The sequence below is a fragment of the Plectrocnemia conspersa genome, unplaced genomic scaffold (genome assembly GCF_051122295.1).
Source record: "Plectrocnemia conspersa isolate PC_06_02 unplaced genomic scaffold, ASM5112229v1 ptg000011l, whole genome shotgun sequence".
NCBI lineage: Eukaryota > Metazoa > Arthropoda > Insecta > Trichoptera > Polycentropodidae > Plectrocnemia > Plectrocnemia conspersa.
The window spans coordinates 17,120,197-17,142,033 of record NW_028277175.1 but is presented as its reverse complement, the minus strand read 5'-3'; the positions used below and the strand labels follow the sequence as shown (position 1 = coordinate 17,142,033).

At 30.5% G+C, this 21,837-nt stretch overlaps 1 protein-coding gene across 1 annotated transcript in view; it reads left to right on the top strand.

Moving 5' to 3' along the window:
- The window catches only part of Dscam4 (Down syndrome cell adhesion molecule 4), a 234,479-nt gene that overhangs the window by 153,199 nt on the left and 59,443 nt on the right, over nucleotides 1–21,837 (top strand). Inside the window, exons 4-7 of the mRNA XM_088198032.1 lie at nucleotides 13,383–13,578; nucleotides 13,647–13,808; nucleotides 13,997–14,128; nucleotides 14,240–14,378. Coding sequence (XP_088054158.1) covers nucleotides 13,383–13,578; nucleotides 13,647–13,808; nucleotides 13,997–14,128; nucleotides 14,240–14,378 — 629 coding nt within the window. The remainder of the gene's footprint in view (nucleotides 1–13,382; nucleotides 13,579–13,646; nucleotides 13,809–13,996; nucleotides 14,129–14,239; nucleotides 14,379–21,837) is intronic.

The window sequence follows — 21,837 nt, the reverse complement described above, 5'->3', positions numbered from 1 at the left end:
TTTGGGGCTGATGTGCTATTAAGTGGTCTGTTTAATATATTAAATAATTAACTCAATTGCTTGGTAACAATATATCTCTTCCAGTGTTGTGAATATACTGTGAGCATACCGAATTTTTTATTAGTTCTAAATGTTTGTTAGAAATACCTCTAAATTATCAACAAATTCTGCAGGTAGTTAAAAACCCTTAAACGAATAAAATATAATTAGCAGTGTATTTTTTGTTAAACTAAGGGACTGTTAGTGTGATTAATTTAATATTTGATTAATAAATATATTATTTGAGCCGCCTTGAGTGTAAAATAAATTGCTATATATTATTAAGAATAAACATATATTATAGGGAGAGTAAGTTTGTGATGTACTAATTAGTTTATGTGATAATTCACTTACAACTTTTTTCCAATTTTTATAAAATAAACTAAAACTCACATTAGTTATATTTTGAAAAAAATGTTCAAACATTCAAGAAATAGTTTAAAAAATATGTTACTAAATCCATATCAAAGAACACATCTTTTAATTCGAATAGTTTGTTACTAAACAATATATGTTACTATTTAAAAACAATCTCAGTTTCTATTTATATGTTAATTATAAAAAAGTAGTTTTAATCTTTTAATTCATAGCAGATGTTCCAATATTTGCAAAAGTTTTAGAATATTTAAAAATAATGAGACAATATATTTAGATGTGTGATTTTTTTAATAAAACGCTTACTATTAATTTATATAAAAAAAAAACACTTTTTACTTATAATACCTTTGAACAACCATTAATTTAATACATTTACTATTGATATGTTTTATTGATAAACGCCATTTATTTATTCTTTAAATTAACAATACTATTTTTATAGTTCTTAATTTCATTAACTGAAATTAAGAACACTTAGTAGCAGTAACTATTTTCACATCTTATACCTATCCCAATAAATAATTAATTAAACTAAATTAAATACTTATTAGAAATTGAAAATAAATAAAAACCGCATTTAAATGTAAATTATTTCGGCAATAAGGGACAAAGCAAACAAGAGGCGGCGAACTCTCGAGTAGCAAAAGGTAAACATAACAAGAACAAAATGCAAATTCAAATTCGCAATAATTAAATTAGTAATCGCAATTAAACGCCTTGTTTGCCTTATTACGTCCGCCGCGGCCATATTTATTAATAAATAATTGAGCGCGAATTTTCCCTCGGTTCGTCCGAAGGGTTTCCCTCGGAGACTCGCGCGCGGAAAATGCAAATTCGTTTTTCGAGCCAAGTTGTTTTTTTCTTAAGCTAAAACCTCTTCCTCTTCTTTGCCTTCTTGCAGAAACCCACTTCAGAGAAAATGCTTTGTAAGAAAATTACTACCTCTCCCACCCGGCCGTAATGCGATAAGGCATACTGTAGCTTTTTTGCCGCTGAAAAATTTTTCATACGTTCGCACAAAGCTACACTTTTCCTTTTTCGACATTATATGCAAGCATATAAAGGGAGTGTATATAACAATAATAAATTTACGAGCCCTCGCGTTACGTCCGCCTATCGAACGTAGCTCATGTTTATTATTGTATACGTAAAGAGGACCGAAAAGTAATCGTGGTATTTTTTGTTAGGGCCATAAAAATGTATTCCAACGTTTATTTTCTTCAGTAGTTATGTCTCAGTTTAATTTAAGTGTCATATTAATATTTCGCATTAATATTATATAATTTTGTTATGGTAGCTAGGGCCATTTTATAACATCTGCGACAATCTGCAGAATTCTTGGTAAATATTCTGTCGCGTCGAGTCCTGAATAAAATAGTATACATTGATATTTTATCAGACAACTGGATTTTTTTAATTGAATGCATCTATTTTTTGGATAATTACATAACCAAAATGTGGCAATGTCATATTTTTGTTTTTAATTAAGCAATATTAAATTGTTATATTTATTAATTAGCTAAAGTTATTTTAAAACATAAACATAATCTTGAACATATTACATAATATGGATCATTTTAGTAGTTAAAATATTTATTTAAATTAGCGAAATATTACTGCATATTATAAAAGTACATATAAATAATAAATAAATAAATAATATATTTATACTTATATTCAATTTAATATGTATTATCATGATTATACGTTATCGAATTTCAGATATCCAGCCACATGCTCTGCTTTGACGCTGGTAATTAATATGCGTCAAAATCAAGTTAAACTATTGACATAACATTAATTTAACATAGAAATTATTACATAATTTAAATGGCACAAATACTTGTATAGCTTATTAAAATAATAATTCAATATTGAGTATGTACTAGTTTTTAAATTTAATTATGACTATAATAACAAAAATCTCTATATTATTATAACAAACGTGTATATATATATATATAAGATATCTGCAGTAATGTATTGTAAATAGGCATATATACTATTAATGTGTATACGTTTCTCAAAAAGACTTATCAACAAAAAAATTAGCAATCTTGGTCTTTTTACATTTGACTCAAAGTCATGTAAATCTGTAATGTCTGATATATCCAAGTCATTTAAATCTTAGGTGTCGCTTTGAAACGATTATCAGTCAAAATCTTATACCCTTCGTCTATTGTCTGTTCTAAGTTTGATAAACTTTCAAGTCGTTCTCGGAGTTACTGCCAATTTAGACGTTTCCAAGTTTTAGGTTTAAAAGTAAAACGTGTAATGGAAATACATACACACAGTTAACCAAGACAGCTAACTCGTGCCCATGAGGTTGTTATACGTATAACAACCACCGAAGTTTATCCCAATTTTAAAGTAAGTTTTGATCTTTTATTCCCAGCTTGTTTACTGTGTATTCATTTTTTGCGTTTTTCCTTTCCATTGCGCAAAAAACGTGACTGCGCATAATCAGATCTGAAACCGTCTTAAGACTCTTTGATAACTTTATTCAATCTTGCCGATTATGTAAACAACTTTGTTCGCTAAATATCTCTTTTAATCCTATCATATTTCCGTATAAAAATAATAAGATATTATTTATTAAATGTTTATTGATATATAAGCGAAGAAGAGGAATATTTTTCTTTGTGTATATAGAGAAGTTAGTATCTGAAAAGTTAGGCATAGAATATGTGAATCCCAAACGAAAAGGGTCAAAGACTTCTTTTGTTGAAAACGACGAATTGAAAGCTTTAGTTAAAGTAAATCGAGACATTTGCAAAAGAATTCGACGATTAAGTTGCTTAGTGATGTTTTAATATTAACATTTCATAAGTTTCGTTTAGAAAATTTGGTTGGACCCTTTGATTTTTATGGCTTTGCAGCTGGAACTTGTTTGCGTGAACTGAAAAGCAGCTGCTTTTTTTGGTCATCTACGAGTCATTTCGATCGAAGTCGAAGTAGATTTAATACGCGATGTTTGCTCATACATGGCCTCTCAGAGTTACAGGAGATCCTTTGACTTTCCTACTCTTGATCTCTCTGGATAATTCACTGCTTGTCTCTTGGCTTGTGTGACTTCGTGGCGTCTCTCATTTTCTGTGATCAAGTGTCACATTATAATGCTGCTGCGAGACAGCGCAGGTTAATCATAGATGAGGATGTGCGCGAACCAATTGCATCTTTTCTTGGACACACACACGAAATGTGTTCACGCTTTAGGAGAAACGGTTCCGATTTGTATAAATTATTTTTTCAAACAAAAATAATTTTATGTGAATTCTCGAGAAAACTTTTTTTCTAGTAATGAAAAAATTTTTTTTTTTATATTTATTATATAGTTTTCCAGAGAAATTACCAACTAAGCAGGCGTTGTCTCCGTGTTTTAGCATTTTTTAATAATTTAAAGGTCAATTACCAACACATTTATAGAATGCCAAAGTTACTTCATTACTGTAGATGTTTTTTCCAAGTTTTTTTAATGTGAAAAGTAATTTTCAATTGAGCATGCAAGTTTCAGCGAGTTTAACAAACGTCGAAGTTTCTGGAAGCAATTCTAGTGGGCTGAGGATTAACCGCACTTTACCGGTGCACGGTAAACTTTTTCTCTTAGATGGGTAAACAGGAAATCTTGGATTGGAAAATTCAATTTGTTTTCTTCGTTTTAAAGTCAACTGAGCGCAGCCGTACGGCGCTTGTACACAATGTTTAACAAGGCGTAGAAACAACTCTCAATATAACACACGCTCGGTAATGTTGTTTTATAACAAACAACGTGTTGTACAACTCTGATAATATACCTTACGCATATAGTAGTACACATTGAAAATATAAATTTTCAATTAATTAATGAATAAACAAAAAACGCATCTAATGTATTCTATAAATATACTAAAAATATTTCGTGTACATTGCGTTTATAAATTAATCAATAATTTTACTCTTTCATTTGATGATATTTTTTGGTTAATTATACAATATACTTATATTTAATTTGATAAAATTATTACAGCAGCCACAACAATAAACGTCTACGAAAATAATTAAATTATCGGACCGTTTGATCTTCTTTTATAACCGAGTCCATTGAAAAGCACCAGATTAATTTTATATGGAGAATAAAATGATATACTCTACAATATAATCAAAATATTTAATTTATTCTCATAATAATTTAAGTTAATCTTATTAAATTCAGACTTCGGAAACTTTGTCCAATGGAAAAGTTATCAAAACGACAGAATAAATATTTTTCATGACTGATAATTCATAATACTTCTTTGAATATAATTCATATTGTCAGCATATTTTAACTAAAGGAAACAGTTCAATTATTTTATAATTTTAATTAAAAAGGGTTCATTTTAAAAATATTAGCAAATAAATAAGTAATCGTTTTAAATAAAACTCTAAGTAAAGCAACGTTATAATTTTGCTAATACTTTGACTTAAATAGCGGCTGTTTTTCATATTTGTGTTTATTGCTTAAAATTTAGTAGTGTGGTGCTGAAATCTAAAATTATCATTAAAATCGAAAAATAATCTGACTGTCCAAATAGCCGAAATCGTGATTAAAAAAAATGTAAGTAAGATGCGATAACTAGATTTTTGTAACAACATTCATCCAGACTTTATACTAACATTTGTTTAATCTATTTTAATATATAGTCTACTTTAAATGTAAAATAGTTGTCTTAATATAATAAATATTTATTTGGGTACAGTGTTATTTTTTTGTAATGGGTATAAACCTGTAGCATACAATACATGTTACAGGTTTATAACCATTTTTATATTTACAATTTTGGTATTAGGTAAAATAAAATGAGAATATAAAATAAACGTTAATGATAAAAATTTAAGGAAAAAACATCTTGTATAATTTGAGTGGTAGAAAAAGAAAAAAAGATAAAATATAAATAGTTAATTAAGTGCTAATAATTCAAGAACTTTCAAGAATTAATTGTGATTTAGAATTTTGTGCTTATATTTAAATTAATGGTTCGTTTTAGTTTTAATCTTCGATACATTGGTATAAAAATTACAATATTCTATAATTATTGAAATTTTAAGGCTTTTATGAAGTTTTCTTAATATTAGTATAAAAAGTGTACTGTCTATTGTTTTTATAGCTTTATTTTCAATTACTTGCAGTTTAGAAAAATATTATTTCTGAATTTATTTTTTGTGGTAATCGCGCTCTTTCTCTTAAATGTCGGTCTAAGAGCCGCAATGTTAGATAGGCCCTTAGAGCGAAATTCTAAAATGTGTATATTAAATTTAAGCTGGGAGTCCAGGTGTAAGCTAGATTTCTATTCTGAATTACTGTCAGTGGCAAAGTTTATATACGTTTTATGGCATAAAAGCTTATCATGTGATTCACAAGATAAGCTTTAATGCCACATACGTGTATATATAAATTACTTGCATTTGATTTGAAACTAACAGTGTGTACTTAAACTAAACATATATATTATTTTTTGCTGGTTTAACTTAAAGATTCATATACCATTATGAAAGCTATACACATATATAAATATTATACAGTTATTTTTCAATATATATCGATGGAACTGTATTTGATGAATAAATTACATCAAAAAAGTTCATGTGTAGCATAATACCACTATTGATATTAGCGACTTTATTTGTGTTTCAGTATGGTTTTCCAATTACAAATTTTCTACTGTATCGCCGCTATACACAAATACATCCATTAGTAATTTAATCCATATGAATTTACAAGTTTGGCCCTAATTGTTGAATTTGAAACGTTCAAATTAAACAATAAATTGGTCCGTCCCGGCAAAATTGAATGAAACTAGGGGACTAATGAGTGTTATAATGTTTGCTAAAAGTGTCATAGGTGACAAAATTAAAGCGGCGCTTCGCCTATGTGTGTGTTTCATTTTGTACTATACACATGCTGAACTAAACAGAAATAGCAGTCATATCAGCGGGAAATTGACGTGTCGACAAGCGAATTTGTTTTGATACAATTTTCCAGCTTTTCATCCCTTCTACGCTCTTTCTTGTCTGAGAGAAGGTTGAAGTGAAAATATTCATGTATCGAAAAATTACTAAGGAAATTCGAGAGCGCAAAGAATTTAACCTTGTGAGACTTTACATCAATTTTCTAGTACATTTTATACGTGTCTTATATGTATGTATTATATATATATATATATATATATATATATATATATATATATATATATATATATATATATATATATATATATATATATATATATATATATATATATATATATATATATATATATATATATATATATATATATATATATATATATATATATATATATATATATATATATATATATATATATTTTTTTTTTTTTTTTTTGTTGTGAGGAGAGGAAATCTTCTAAAGACTTCACCAGCGTCCAGATTGCTAGTGATTGTGCCGGATTCCGCCGCAAGCAGCGACCTACCGGCTAAAACCTCTCCCCAGCCCTCTCCTGGACGGCCGGTACTATCTTCCGATATTGCACTTCGGCTCGTCCAGTTTAGAGACTCTGTCCCGTTAGGGCCGCTGTCTTGAACTGTCTTTCAGCTCTTTTTTTTCCGCATCACGGCTGACACGAAGTTCGTCCATGCCTCGTAGCAGCTTCGGTTCAATAACATAGATTGGACCATAGTGTCTACTGTGGCAGACCTTCCTATGATCCTTTCTAGCGCGATCCTGTCCGCTGCCCACGCCGAGCATCCGAAGAGTGTGTGCTCAGCGTCGTCGTCTTCTCCGGCGTTGCAGTGGATGCACTCGGCACTCGCCGCTTTGCCGATCCTCTTCAAATAAATACCGAAGCATCCGTGTCCGGTCATTCCCTGTGTGAGGTGGTACGAAAGCTCACCGTGCTTCCTGCCGACCCAGGCCGACAGATCGCCGATGAGTCTGTGCGTCCACCGGCCCTTGGTGGACGCGTCCCATCTCCTCTGCCATTCCGTCACGGTCGCAGCTCTGGCAGCCACCTTCTCGCAGCCGTTGTAGATCGCCTGTCTCTCCAAGGCGAGGAGATCCAACGGCGGCGTGCCGCATAGAGCGAGAACGGCGTCCTCGGACACGGTCCTGTACGCGGAGGCTACACGCAGCAGGCTTCTTCTCTGTACCCTCGCGAGGCTGAGTCTGGCTTTCTCTATGATCATGGCCTGCGCCCAGATCGGGGCGCCGTAGAGGAGGACCGAGTGGACGACCTCGTTATACAGTCGTCGCCGGTTTTGCCTCGGCCCTCCGATGTTCGGCATCAGCCTGGCGAGGTCCTCCGCTACGCGCGCCGCCTTCGCCGCCGCCGCCTCGGCGTGCCTGACGAAGCGCAGCTTGTCGTCTATCTGGACACCCAGAATATATATATATATATATATATATATATATATATATATATATATATATATATATATATATATATATATTATATTAATACATATAAAGAAGAAAACAAGACAATAGCGTATTTAGATCACACAAAAAGCTCTTGTTACGACCACATAAATAGCACGAGTTTTGTTCTTACAGTAAATATTCTCCGTCATTGAGAGAATATTTCTTTGTTGCGAAACGGTCACAGATAAAATAAATCACTAGATTCACGAGATTTTCGTTGCAATGCAATATGACCTTGGACAATGCCCATCAAACGAACAACGTTTTCTAAAGGTGTATACCTACTTCGCCGTTCTAAAAAGCGACTGCACCGATTGGCTGAATGATCGCTGCATAATTGCGATTGGTCAAGAAGCTTTGCAGCTCTGGATACTTAAGCCAGGACTCCGATGAAGAGAGGGCAATCATCAGCAGCCACTCAAAGAAACCAGCAGACGCCCGCTGCCCGTGGAAAACATACTGTCATGTGCGCTCACATCCCAAGAGAAACTTCTTCATACCGAGCACCATCGTAGATCAACTCTGCTGTACACTTTCTGCTACGCCACTTACTAGACCTCTGAGGACCTTCCACGGACATCATCCCTGCGCCAGCTTCTCCACTACCGCTCGGAGAAAACATCTCACCACTTATCGTCCAGACGCAATTGTACATATAATGTAATAAAACTCTAATTATATTCCACCCTGAGTCTTACTGGCCACGAAGCACCCCCTAGGGTTTCCAAACCCTAAAAAGTTAATATATTTTTTATTTCAAAAATAAAATTCTTTATTCATAAAATAGTTACTTTCACAATATATGACTCTTCCCTACCGGGATACAATTGTAAAAATAAGCGCAACAATCTCTTATTCATTTTGAAGTTGTCAATTTGTATTTCTGTACAAATTTTTATTGTTTGATGCTAATATAGAATTAACGAAGAAACGCATTATAAAGCACCATTAAGTAATAATATAATTCGTTTTATAATAGACGGTGCAAGTATCATGGTATGCGTTGGAAAACTTGTTACGCCAGAACACCAATTATGCATCGCTAATGAAATTGATCTCACTTTATATTCCAGCTTAACTCACTTTACTGATGTCTATGATGTAAAAAAGAGTTAAGATTTTGAATAAGTTGTAGATATTTTTTGGTTTAAAATATACTGTATCAGCGATATAGTAAATAGGGTGAGAAAATTTGTGGCAATTTTAAAAAATCACCCACTAAAATAATGTTTATATACAAAATGTAATAATTTGTTAGAAAACAACTAAATTTTTTACTATTTTAGACTGTAAAACTAGATGAATAGTCGTATACTTAAGATATTTATATTTTTAAAGAATAGTATTGTATATACTATATTTTAAAAATATAATCTAAAATATTAGAATTTATTTCTGGTTTGTAACATATTGCATTTTTTCACAATTTTTTTATAAAAAAATGCTGATAGATTTTGTAATTTTTTGTGACATTTAACAAAAAGAACTAGGTAAAAATTACAAAATAGAAGTTTTAAAATCTTCAAAATTAGCTGTCTTAAATTAAAATTTCAGCAATTGAACTTAAATCTACAATAAGCAAATACATGACAATTGCTCTTAAAAAAAACTTATAGAAAAGGCAAACAGATTGATTTAACTGATACATGAAATTTATTTAATAACCATGTTTCCAGTAACAACTCGTAAAACTCTTGGATATAAAATAACATTTTTTTTAATATTAACTAGCTACAAATTTAAAATCCACTCGTTAGATTCTTTTTAGTCCTAACATACAGAACCTTCGGTATCCTTATCGATTAAACCAATGACGATAAAACACCGGCTAAAATACATCGGATACATATAAGTATAAATGTATGTACATGAAAATGCAATTTGATGATTCCGAGCTCGTCAAATTGCAATTCATAAATTCCAGGATTGTATTCCCTACTCCCGAGAGTTAACTAGCTGTAGTTATAATACAATGCACAGGAAAAACAGCATTAATTGATGCCTACTTCTATATATGTATGTGTAATTTTATATACATGTACAATTATATGTGTATATACAAATCTGATTATGAGTTCTGAAATAGTAACTTTCTTGGAATAATATTATTATGCTTCTGTATTTTATTAAACAATGTTGTAGATGGTATATGAATATTTCATTAGAAGTAAAACATAAATCAAATGGATTTTTATGTATGCTTGAAATTCTAATTCTCATTCCCATGACTACGAACAATATTCCGAAGAACGTTAAACTTCTTGATTAAGTGTCAACTTGTACATGTTCAACAAATATTTTACGTTTTAATTATCAGCATTAGAGACATGTCATTATGATATACGCCTTTAGTAGAGAGACATACTATCATAATAGTATAACAGCGCCAAAGGTGAAATGCGATAATGGAATAGTTTATCTGCCGTTAACATCACACAGCATCCGTATCTGATCTCTATTGTTCGCAGCGCGGTATCTAATAAATATTTCGTTCGACGTTTTATTGCGTTTCGGGGGTCGAAAAGTGGTAAATTGAGGTCGTAGTAACTGCGGACGCGAAACTTTTTAATCGTGCGAAACGTTCGGTCTCGTGACGTAGCCGCAAACTTTTGCATTAGTCGGACCAGACTCAACTTACGTAAATACATAATGAATACATACAACGTAAATAAAAAGCGTTGCCTTGTATGCGCGGGCCAACTTGTACAATTATTCACCGAGAGCCATTGTCAACTTTGCGGTTTTCGTGTCCAACTCGCAGCGGAAGAGCGCCGTTAAACGGTTGACAAAATATATTTACTCGATGTGTGTGCAAAGATAATAATAACATCTATGTTTGTATTTTGTCTAGTTAGTAACTTAAAAAAATATTTAATTTCTACCTTTATTATTGCAGTCCCTAGTTACAAGTTTAAAAGAAGAATTGTAACCAAAGATTAAGACATACCGCTTGTCCAATAGTTAGTGATCTTAATCATCCGCTGATTCTAATAACTTCAGATTACTCAAAGGTAGTAAGAGAGGAATAGTTATCTGCCCGATTGTCTGTGCACTTAACCAAAATTATTTATCGAAAATTACATAAAAAATATTATATGATTTTGTACTTTTTTATATGTTTAAAATTTTTATTCTCACCTCATATTTCTAAAAGCTGCAAAATCTTGTTTTGTAATGATATTTCCTACATTAATTTTAAATATGAAGCTAGATAGAGTATCGACTCTTAAAACTCTGTAATTCAATCACCTCTCTATATAAACTATGGGCGTAAAGCAAGAGGAAAATATCATATAATAATACGCCGCGAACAACTCCGTCAATGTTCGTCCGAATTGGCAATTTGCAAACTTTATCTCGAACACGGGGCCGAATTCAAAGTTTAAGAAATAGGAGTTAACAGCCATTCAATATGCTAATAAGCCCGGAAGGAGGCAATTAGAACCGAGTTCAGCTCTAAATTTCGAACAAAGTTCAGTATGGTGGATGTAATTCTTCGGAGCAAAGTTGCAAGTTCGATAACTTGTTCAGTTGCGACACATTGAACTATTAAAATGATATTATTTGTGTTATGTAATAAAATATATGTACATAGAAAAAAATCATAAATTGAGTTAACGACGTTAATTAGGATCAATTACCGCTTTGGTAGTGCTCTGAGATTTTTCTTTTTATTTTATTTATATCCTTCTTACATCAACAGGTTATTTATCGTCGGAGGATGCCAAGAAAGTTTTATATTTGAATAAAACAAATAAATATCAATTACACGTTATTAACTATGATCGTTGCGCTATATCGCTAAGTTATGATGCAATTAAATAACTTTTATGATTAGTTGTATCAAAAATTACATAAATGTTAAATATCATATTAATTATGAATGTATTATTATACGTAAAACAGGAGCTATGCATTTTTTTATACGTTTATTATTTTACAAACATACTAATTATGGATACTGTACATGTTACTGGTTTATAAAAATTTTCATGTTTACAATTTGGAATATGCTATAATTTGATAAAAAATAAAAATATGAAATAAAGTGATGGTGATTATAATTTAAGGGGAAAAAATGAAAACCCTTTCACAAGCAAAATAAAAATAAAAGTGGGGGGGAAAACAATCAATTAAGATTGTTTTTTATCATAGTCAACGATACATAAGATTAGTTGGTTAGTGTAGTTATATTTTCTGGTAGTAAAATATCAGTGTTCTTTTATGGTACTATTTGAAAGCTAATATGCATTTTTTTAAGATTAAGATTATTATAAAAAATATTTATAATGGTTATTGTATAATTGTGGTTATTTTACACTAGACAGGAATATGTTAAAGTGGGTTTAATTAATTATTTATAAATGGGGATTCTGATTTTTATAAATAGCGCGCTCTTTCTATTAAATATCGGTCTAAAAGCCGCAATGGTGGCAAATCTTTTAGAGCGAAATTCCATATGTTTAATAATTTTAAGCTTGGAGTCTAGGTGTAATCCCTGATATTTACCGCTTGTTGTTCATTTTAAGTTATTACTGTGATCATTTTGGAAATGTGGTGCCAAAGTTTGTCTACGGTTTGGGATAATAATTGCTTCAGTTCTAATTTGATTCATTTAAATTTTACACCTCTCAGGGAGTTATTTAACATTTTTACTATGATACATGTCAAAGTACATTAAATTGTCTACTCAAATCTTTTAAAATTATTTGTAATTATTATAAACTTTTACTTACAAAAGTATTTCAAAAATATTTTTATTGAATATGAATTTTTTTATTAATCTATTACATCTAATAACCGCCGTTTAATTTGATTTAAAAAAGTTTTCAAAAAAACATTTGGATATTTTTGCAACTAAAAAATTATATTTCCTATTTTTTTTGTAAGTATTGTCACGCAAAATATATCGTCGCTAATAACTGCCGTAAAAATTAACTAAGACAAGTGTTATTATAACAAACTATCTGTTATTATAACTAGCTAATAACTTTGTTTCTGTTTTTTTGCGAAAATGATAAATATATCAAATTTTATGAACCAATAAATAGCCACTATGATACACATGTATGTATATATGTATATGCTGGAAATCCAGAGTTGGAAAAAAACTAGTCCCTATTTCTACATTAACAATAAACATATTTTAAAATGAGAATATTATATTGGTTAAATTTAATAGTAATAGTTTTAATGTGTTAAGTCTTGAACAATTATCTTGGTTATATATTATTTGGAAATATAGAAGGCATTGTATCCGAACTAAACGTAACTTCTTGAGATTTTAATCAAAACTTACTCGGCTTTCTGAATGTGGTTTGACAGTTTTTGAAACAATGTCGCTTGATAATTTTCAAACTGTGATTTCGTACAGGAATTGTACGAAATTGTGAATAGAAATCGGAATAAAATTGTAATTTTAACATACTGAAAGTTATTTAAATAAATTTAAATGGTAATTCCGCATTTTCATTTCAGACTCATTAAACAAAATATATTCACTGAATTAATCGTATCTCAAAAATATATTTTACCGAAAATATTTAACCTTAATATATCACTTTTGCAGGTGGAATGGCTCGGCTCGGACAGTTCTCCAGCCACAGAGGTAGAAGGCCTTCGGATGATTCTGCCGAATGGCTCCATGGTTTTTCCGCCATTCCCAGGTGAGATGTTGAGGAGGGATGTGCACACAGCTACGTATCGATGTCGACTTAAAAATCAGATCGGTATTATACTATCCAGAGAGGTGCACGTGAGAGCCGGTATTTATTAAACAATTTGATCTTAATGTTTTTATTGAACACCATAATAAATACTTGTGTTGTTATAGTTGTAAGACAAAACTATGACGTAAAAGTCTACGACGAGTACATAATGGCAGGTAATGCCGCTTTATTGCGATGCCAAATACCGAGTTACGCTACAGACTACGTCATAGTCTCGTCATGGGTACAAGACAACAACGTCAACATTTATCCCAATGGAAATATGGGTATGAAAGTTTGTATTATAATATTTGTTATATATAAAATTTATTAAAATTTATTAAAAAATACGTGTAATTTACATGTGAATCTAATTATTGTATTTTTTTGGCAAATATTATTGAATAGTATAGTTTAGTTCTTAAAAAATATTATTCTGCAACATTTCTGCTTTTTAATAAAAAATATTTTTCAGGTGTGAAATATACCGTTTTAAATAACGGCGATCTTTACATAAGTGATACGAATCCGGGAGATGGGTTCAAATCATACAGCTGTCGAACTGTTAACAAGTTAACTGGAGACATTCACGTCAGCGCATATCCAGGTAATGCACACGGTGGTACATTGTTCAGCTTATTATTTTATTGCGCGTGTGACATTATAAAAATGGATGTATACGATTTAGGCTATCTTACTCTATAATGTTTTTTTATAGGACATATCATTATAACCGAGCCGAAAGGCAACGTCCAGCCAAGAATCAACGTCGAAAAACACATTGCCAAACATGTTCCCGTGGGAGAGTCTGTGATTTTGGCGTGCGTAGCATACGGATGGCCAGTTCCTACATACAGGTAAAATATCGTATTCTTAAGTAATAAATAAACAATATTTTTGAGGTTTATGTTGAATCTCGCCTCATTCCAAGTACAATATAGTTATATGCTAGGCTCGAGAGATATTAAAAAAACAAACCAAAATAAATCAGGGACAATTATATTTTTGCTACCACCTCACCAGTAAAGTAAAATGGAAATCTAGTGTTAAATACCTGGACTTACACCTAGATTCTACGTTTCATTTAACAAGCACATTTTGGTGACTTTCTGCCATTGCGGCTCTCAGACCGGTATTTAATATAAAGAGCGCACTTATATTCAAATAATTATTTAGCCCTATTTATACATATGTTCTAAAGACCCAAATTTCATTATGATAATTCTTGGAGATCAGCACATATTAATCATGTTTTTTAAAAATGCTGTAGACAAAGCATCAAATATTTAAAAGTTACTCTTTAAATTTAGAAAATCCTACAAAAAAAAGCACTGGTTACAATATAAACTATTTCATTACTTAATATGGTGCTTTTTTAAGTTATTCTATATAAGCATCAAATATTTTAAATTTGTACAACCAGCTCAATTGTTCTAGAAAAAAGCAACCTAAAATTTTCGGGATTATGTTTATTAATTTATCTCAGGTTTTATAGGTATTTGAGATTGAACTTACTAGTCACGAGACCCTGCAGACTTGTCATTCTTAAATATTATTTTATTTTAGCAGTACCTTTCACTTTTACTCCACTCTATTGTACTTATCGTCCATTGTTGCAGAGTCTTCTATTTTTGATAAACGTGAAAGCACTCTTATCTTGAAATGCGCTACTCGTTCCTTAATATGATTACACATAAATCCTGTAGATTATTTTTCTTTCGATTATGTTAAGTAAGCGCTCGTCATCCTCAGCATCTTGAGCGATATGCCAAAGTAAGCCTTATTAATGTTAATAATAACTTATTAGTATATTAAATATAAAATATAACCGAATCGCGTTTTAATAAAATTACCTAAATAATAAATTTAAAACGCATTTCAAAGATTATATAATACTAAGCCGTCCAAAGATTTCATACTAGAAAATGTAAATTTGTCAAAGAGTTTTTCAAGTAGAGCTACAAAGTTTTCTGAACCGTGAGAATCTAATAAACGACTTTCATCATCTACATTGTCACTAAAATATATAAATGAAAATTTCATGATTAATTGACGATCTAAAATAACTTGAACGCTAGCTGTTTATATGTAAAATTACGTGCCGATTGTTAAATTTATAGTTTTTCTTTATAATTTATGTCTTATCGACATTCATAAATAAACTTTAGAGCTTAAACATAAGCAATAATGGTATTTTTATAATTTAATTAATTTTTGTATCAAACATCTTGTACAATTTTAATAAAATATGCGTAATACTTATTTTATATATTAATTATTACAATATCTGTTTTTCGAGTCAACCTAAATATTTTATAATATTACATGTAACATAAAGGAACCCAATTTCATTATTATAACATATCATATCACATTTATTAGAAAATGATTATATCTCGTTTATACGTCGCATACCGACCAGATAGGGCCCGCCAATAAAAGCCATCCCAACGACAATGGGCAATAATAAAAAGTCGGACATTATCGCGACTGCTTATTATTGTATATTAAAAGTGTACTATATATCGAAGCGTTTGTGATATACGGCTTTGTGCCGGTTTCGGTTGTGCAGAAACTATAAACGGGCAAAGATTCGCGGGGGTTTATTGCCCCCCGAGGGGTGGGCGGTCGGAGATAAGAGTAGGGTGCTTAGCGTCTGCCATTGGATTTATCGCCTTTTTATCTACAACTCTATGGGACGATACAATCTGGCCGCAAGGGTAGCAAGACACTTCGCAGCAGATGGCATATAATTTAATAAACGAGGATCGTGGTTCCGGCGGACGAATGCCGCACACGCGTGACCGAGCTCAATTTGTATATATCTTCGTATTATACAGATATGTGTGTATATGCGAATATGTTTATGCATCAATCAGATGTAATAAGAGCAAATGTATTGCTTAATATGCAAAAAATATATGAAATAAGTAAAGCTGTCCGCTAAGTTATTTTTTATTTTATTCGTGTAAAAAATACACCAGTAAATTTCGGTGTAAATGTTTTTTACGATAATGTAACTGTCTCGTAAAACATAAAACATCCACTCAGGCTTTCACTCATACCCCACACAAATATGTAGCAATTAAAGTTTTGGCAATAAGAAAAAAATCATCGATTTATATGTAAAAATTCAGGCTTAGTTTGTTTATATTTTCAATACGGTTTTATTTTTTTAAATATTTTACAATATATGATTTAATTATTTAATATTTTTTTAGTATTTGTCGTTTATTAACACTTAAAAATCTCTTCGAGTAACAATTTTTATGATTGATTATAAGATATTATAAAATTTAAGTACTTAAAAAAAGTAAAAAAAAAACACAAGTCATACTTCTCTTCAAATTTTGCATTTATATGATATCGAGAAATTCGCTCGTACCACTGCTATATTGCTGTGGTATAAGCTTTGAAGTATGTATACAATTCATCTTAGAGGCATTCCCACTTGTCTTATCTCTCACTCACTCTCGTCGCTTAACACGCGAGCGAATGAAAGGGAAAGTATCTCACCGTACGCGCCTGATGATGATAATACCCATGTCTCTTAGTTCATTAATCATTTCCGCTGGAAACTGAATCGCTACCTGGTGATTTGTTTATTTTAAGTTTTTTAATAGCTTTGTAAATCTTTGCAGGAAAGATGTCTGATTCAAAACTTTATTCGTTTAGAGTGTTAGGCTCTTTGGATAAGTCTGCTGTATATGATTCTGAGCAATATTATTTTCTTCTTTGTAAAACTTCATCGATGTCTATTTTGGGTCTTCCTGAGCTATCCTGAATTACCCATGGTTTGGGAAAGACTCGCAACTCAGTAATATTATATTTTGTTTGATGGTTATTTGATTCGCTTCAATTTCAGCTCTGATATCATTTATATATTTGTAATGTCTACAGTTTCCCTGAATTTCTCCGTAAATATTTGCATGTTTGAGTTGTTTCCTTTTTTTGATCAAAGTTCATGTGTTTCGCTCTTTTAATTATTATTTTTTAATCTGTTTCCAAGATGTGTTAAACATTTTATCTTTCTTGCGGGAACAATTTATGTGAATTTATATTTGTAAGTATATTATTCTTATTATTTAAAATAGTTTTTTGAGTTTAAACCTTGTTTATGACAATGTATCCGAGCCGCAATCTACACCTTTTTTATATTTAATAAAGATGATTTGCATATATTAATAACTATTATATCATCTATTTGATTTAAAAATATATTTCCAAGTGAAGTCCATGAATGTTGTTTAAGCCATGTATTCATAATGGAGACTTATTTTCAAGGCAGAATTCTAGCCAATTTTTAGATTTTTCTACATGAGCTTCCTAGCTTTCTAGCTTAAAGTTTATTGCAATATAAATACAGCATATTGCTTAAAAATGGTAATTGCAATTTTATTAACTATTATTAGTCTTAGAGAAAACTGTTTAAAAATGTTTAATCTTCAGCAAGAAATCAGAATACCATAAAATGATATAACATTATTTTATGGCATTCTGATTTCTTGATGATTTTCATTTCTCGAGAAATGAGAATTCTTGACTTCACTTCTCAAATTTCTCGAGAATTTTCGAGAAATTTCTATAAAAGAAAAAATGTATGTAATACAGTAAAGAATTTCAGATATATTATTACATATTATTATTAAAATGACCCTTAAAAAAGCACATAAAATCTAGCAAAAATAAGGAGAGTTCGAGTGTTAACAATTTGTAAACAATTTTTCTTCATTTCCAGACCCTTAATAAAATCTTCCAGAAGTATACATATTAGACATGAACATTCCTTTACTTATGCAGCGTTATAAAAAAGACATTTTTTAAAAATATTTGTACAAATTTAATTACATATATAAAAAAATGCTTTATAAAATGTGAATTTTCGATTTGAGATTTTTCGTGAGAAATTCTCAAAAAGAAACAGTAATCATTTCCATACAGATATCTGTAAATTCTTGAAGCCAGTTTTTTTATATTGTAGGTATAGTGGTATTTTTAAAATCTCTATCTTTCAAAGGCATTAATGACCCTTCAGTTGTTTTTTTAGAAAATCAACCTAATTTCATCCATATATCAGACAGGTGAAAAATTCGTGTAATTTTGTGTATATATAAAAATACTATTATAATCCTCAATGCTATTATATGATTGTTAAAATGGTAATGTAAAATGTAAAATGTATATAGATATTTTATTTCATGCGTTATTAGCATACACTTTTTATTTAGATCTCCAAAAATAAAAATTTATGAGACGGTTAAATTTGTGAGCGCGGTTGCCGTCGACATTTTAACGAAATTAGGAAAATTCCGCTTTTAGAGGGTCATTGTGCTTCTAGCATCGGCTCGAGTATCAATTTTCGTTAATTGTCATATATAGCCCTCTCCATTTACGGCACACCAAACTGTTACTTTAGCCCTTAACTGGATACATTGGTTTCTGCTCTGGTGAACCTCGACTGCCCCAAAGTCGACAGTTTGATTTATTAACAAAGGCACTTAATTAAAAATGTGCTGCGTCGCTCTCCATCAAATCTTTAATCCTTAAATAAATCTTACAATGGTTATCTTAAAGATAAACTAATAGTATTACTTACCTAAAAATAACAAAAAAGCGAATATTAACAAATATTTTTAATTTTAACTAATTCATTCGACGATCTTGTATTGAAAATATTCAGATACTAAGACAATTTTTTTTATATAATCTTAAATTACATAATACTTACTATTAAAATGCTGCATTTTATTTTAACGACTTAAGCAAAAATTACATTGAGGCGCAATATTTAAATTCGAGATTAAAATTATGTATCAGCATTTCCACAAAAGCTACTTTTTAATATATTTATACATTTTGTATTTTTAAAAAACGTTATATTATTTACCTTATGAATGGTATTTTTTTAAACCGATCTTGTTTGATTTGCGGCACAGGTAATTTTCCAACTTGGCCTCAACCACCGCAAAGCGACCGGAACACATGTACGTTGAGCTTTTCCAACCATATATTGTCAGTCGGGTTTCGTCTCATGCCTATCAATAGCCTTCAGCATCAGCTCATTGGTATTCAGATCTCGCAGGACAGAGTCCATAGAAAGTGAATACAGTGGCCGGTGGATGATAATGTCTCGTTTACTGCCGGATCGTGACTTTTTGGCCTCGCTAAAAAATGAATTCGTCCCACAATAAACGTGCAAACATATTGGTGGGACGTTACAATACTTTTGTTATTACCGAATGTACATATATTAATACCAACATATCAAGTATATAATATCCTTTATATTATTCTGAAAATATCTAGAAAAAAGCTTAAAAAATATATAAAAAACCTGGAAATACGCATGGAATATTTACAATTTATGCACGGTTAATTTTTAAATAGTTGCCACAAAAATTTTAAATCCAATTATTTGTTTATGATGGTTTACAGTAAAATATACAGACTTGGCCATAATAATGTGCCACCCCAATAAATGTGTTACATCTTAAAAAAATCGTGAAAATATAAATAAAATACGGTTTAAAGTTGTGTTTATTTTAAGCTTATTTTTAATATTTGTAGGCCCACCCTAAGCTTTGATTTCAACTGAATCCTTTTTGGCATACTGTCAAATAATATCTTGCAGGTAGACGAAGGCAATTTTCTCCATTCCATCTGGATTTTTTCTCGCAGATTAATTTTGGATTTGTATTTGTGTTGGGCAGCATATCCTTTTAATTTTTCCCATAAATTCTCTCTAGGTCTGGTGACTGTGTAGGCCATTCTAAAAGCGGCAAACCCTTTGACACAAATCAACCCCTGCTTTTTAGTGAACATTCTGTATTATAAATACTTTAATTACATATTAAACATTTAATTGGGTCACTTTGTGTCATGTTTAAGCGTGTATGGGCACGCCTAAAAATATTTTCCTTTAGTGTGTTTGCCAATTTTGTTGAAAACGATCAAAACTCTGTGCAGAATGTTCACAACGAGCATTTTTACGATCGAATTTTGCACGCTTCCCGCATGACTATTACCGGTTATAACTATAACTTTCAATATCCACAACGCTTTTACACGACCGTATAAGCATAAGTCGTTATAAAAAATGATTTGATAACCCTTCAAATGCTTATAAAAGTATCCTATCAATATTTATGAAGCAATTTTGAATAAATAATAATACATCAAAAGAGAGTTTATCAAATATACGGAAAAGGATAAGACAAATCCTTTGTGATCCTTTGTGATCATTGCTAAAGTTTTACATATAAGTGTATAGATAGTTACATAGCGTCTAAAAGAATAGCGTTTGAGGTTTATTTTTTTAAGAATTCCATTTATCTCTACGTTTCTTTTTATTTTGAAAGAAATCGTATAATATAATAATCATACTTTTAATACATGTATGTAAATATATGGCGAAACAATTTATTCTGATCTAGATCATATAAAATTTATACTAAATGATATTTTAACTAATTTATTATCAGTGAAAAGTTATCTTTATGTGCTTATTTTATTATATTAAATTATATTTCACCAAAAGATTGTACGAGTTTTCAGTACATCTTGACACAACTGTTATGATGATTCCGAGATTTTAAAGTTGCAATTTAACTCAATTTTATTAACATCAATTTATATACCTATACAGTTATTGCGTCGTGTAGCTGCTGTTATATCGTAATTTGTTCAATTGAGTTACTCATGGTTTTAAAGCGCTTTATCGCGAGTCAAATTGTCCTTTTTATGATTATGATATACGTTTATCTCTCCAATTGTAAATAGAGAGGTAGTTCAGTTGATGAACCTGATAATATGAATTATTAAAAATCTTTCTTTACTTATATATATATATACATCATAGACATCTATAAATTGACATTAATAATTTTCTTTTAAGCATCATTCATAGAGTTGAGGAGAAATCTTAATGTAAAAGTACAAAATTAGCGAGGTAAACTTCATTAGCTAAGCATAAATTTGTAATGTTGTAATGATTTTAATTTTGTTCAAAAACCAACTTGATTGTTTTTGACAAAAAATCAATCCCAAAAGTTTCGGGACTATGTATACTAATCCTTGGGTTCTGAGATTAAATTGCATACTATGTTAATATTAACATCTGTTAAAAATATTATATATTAAATTAAATTTATTATAGAAAATACTGTCGCCACAGATTCATAATTCAAAAGTTGTGTTTAATACTTAGATAAGCTAATTAAATAAACGAAATTTAATTAATATATCAAAATCATTCCGTAATTAAAAAATGTGTTTAACAAAGTTACATGCGTGATTAAAAAAAGCTCCGGCTGAAAA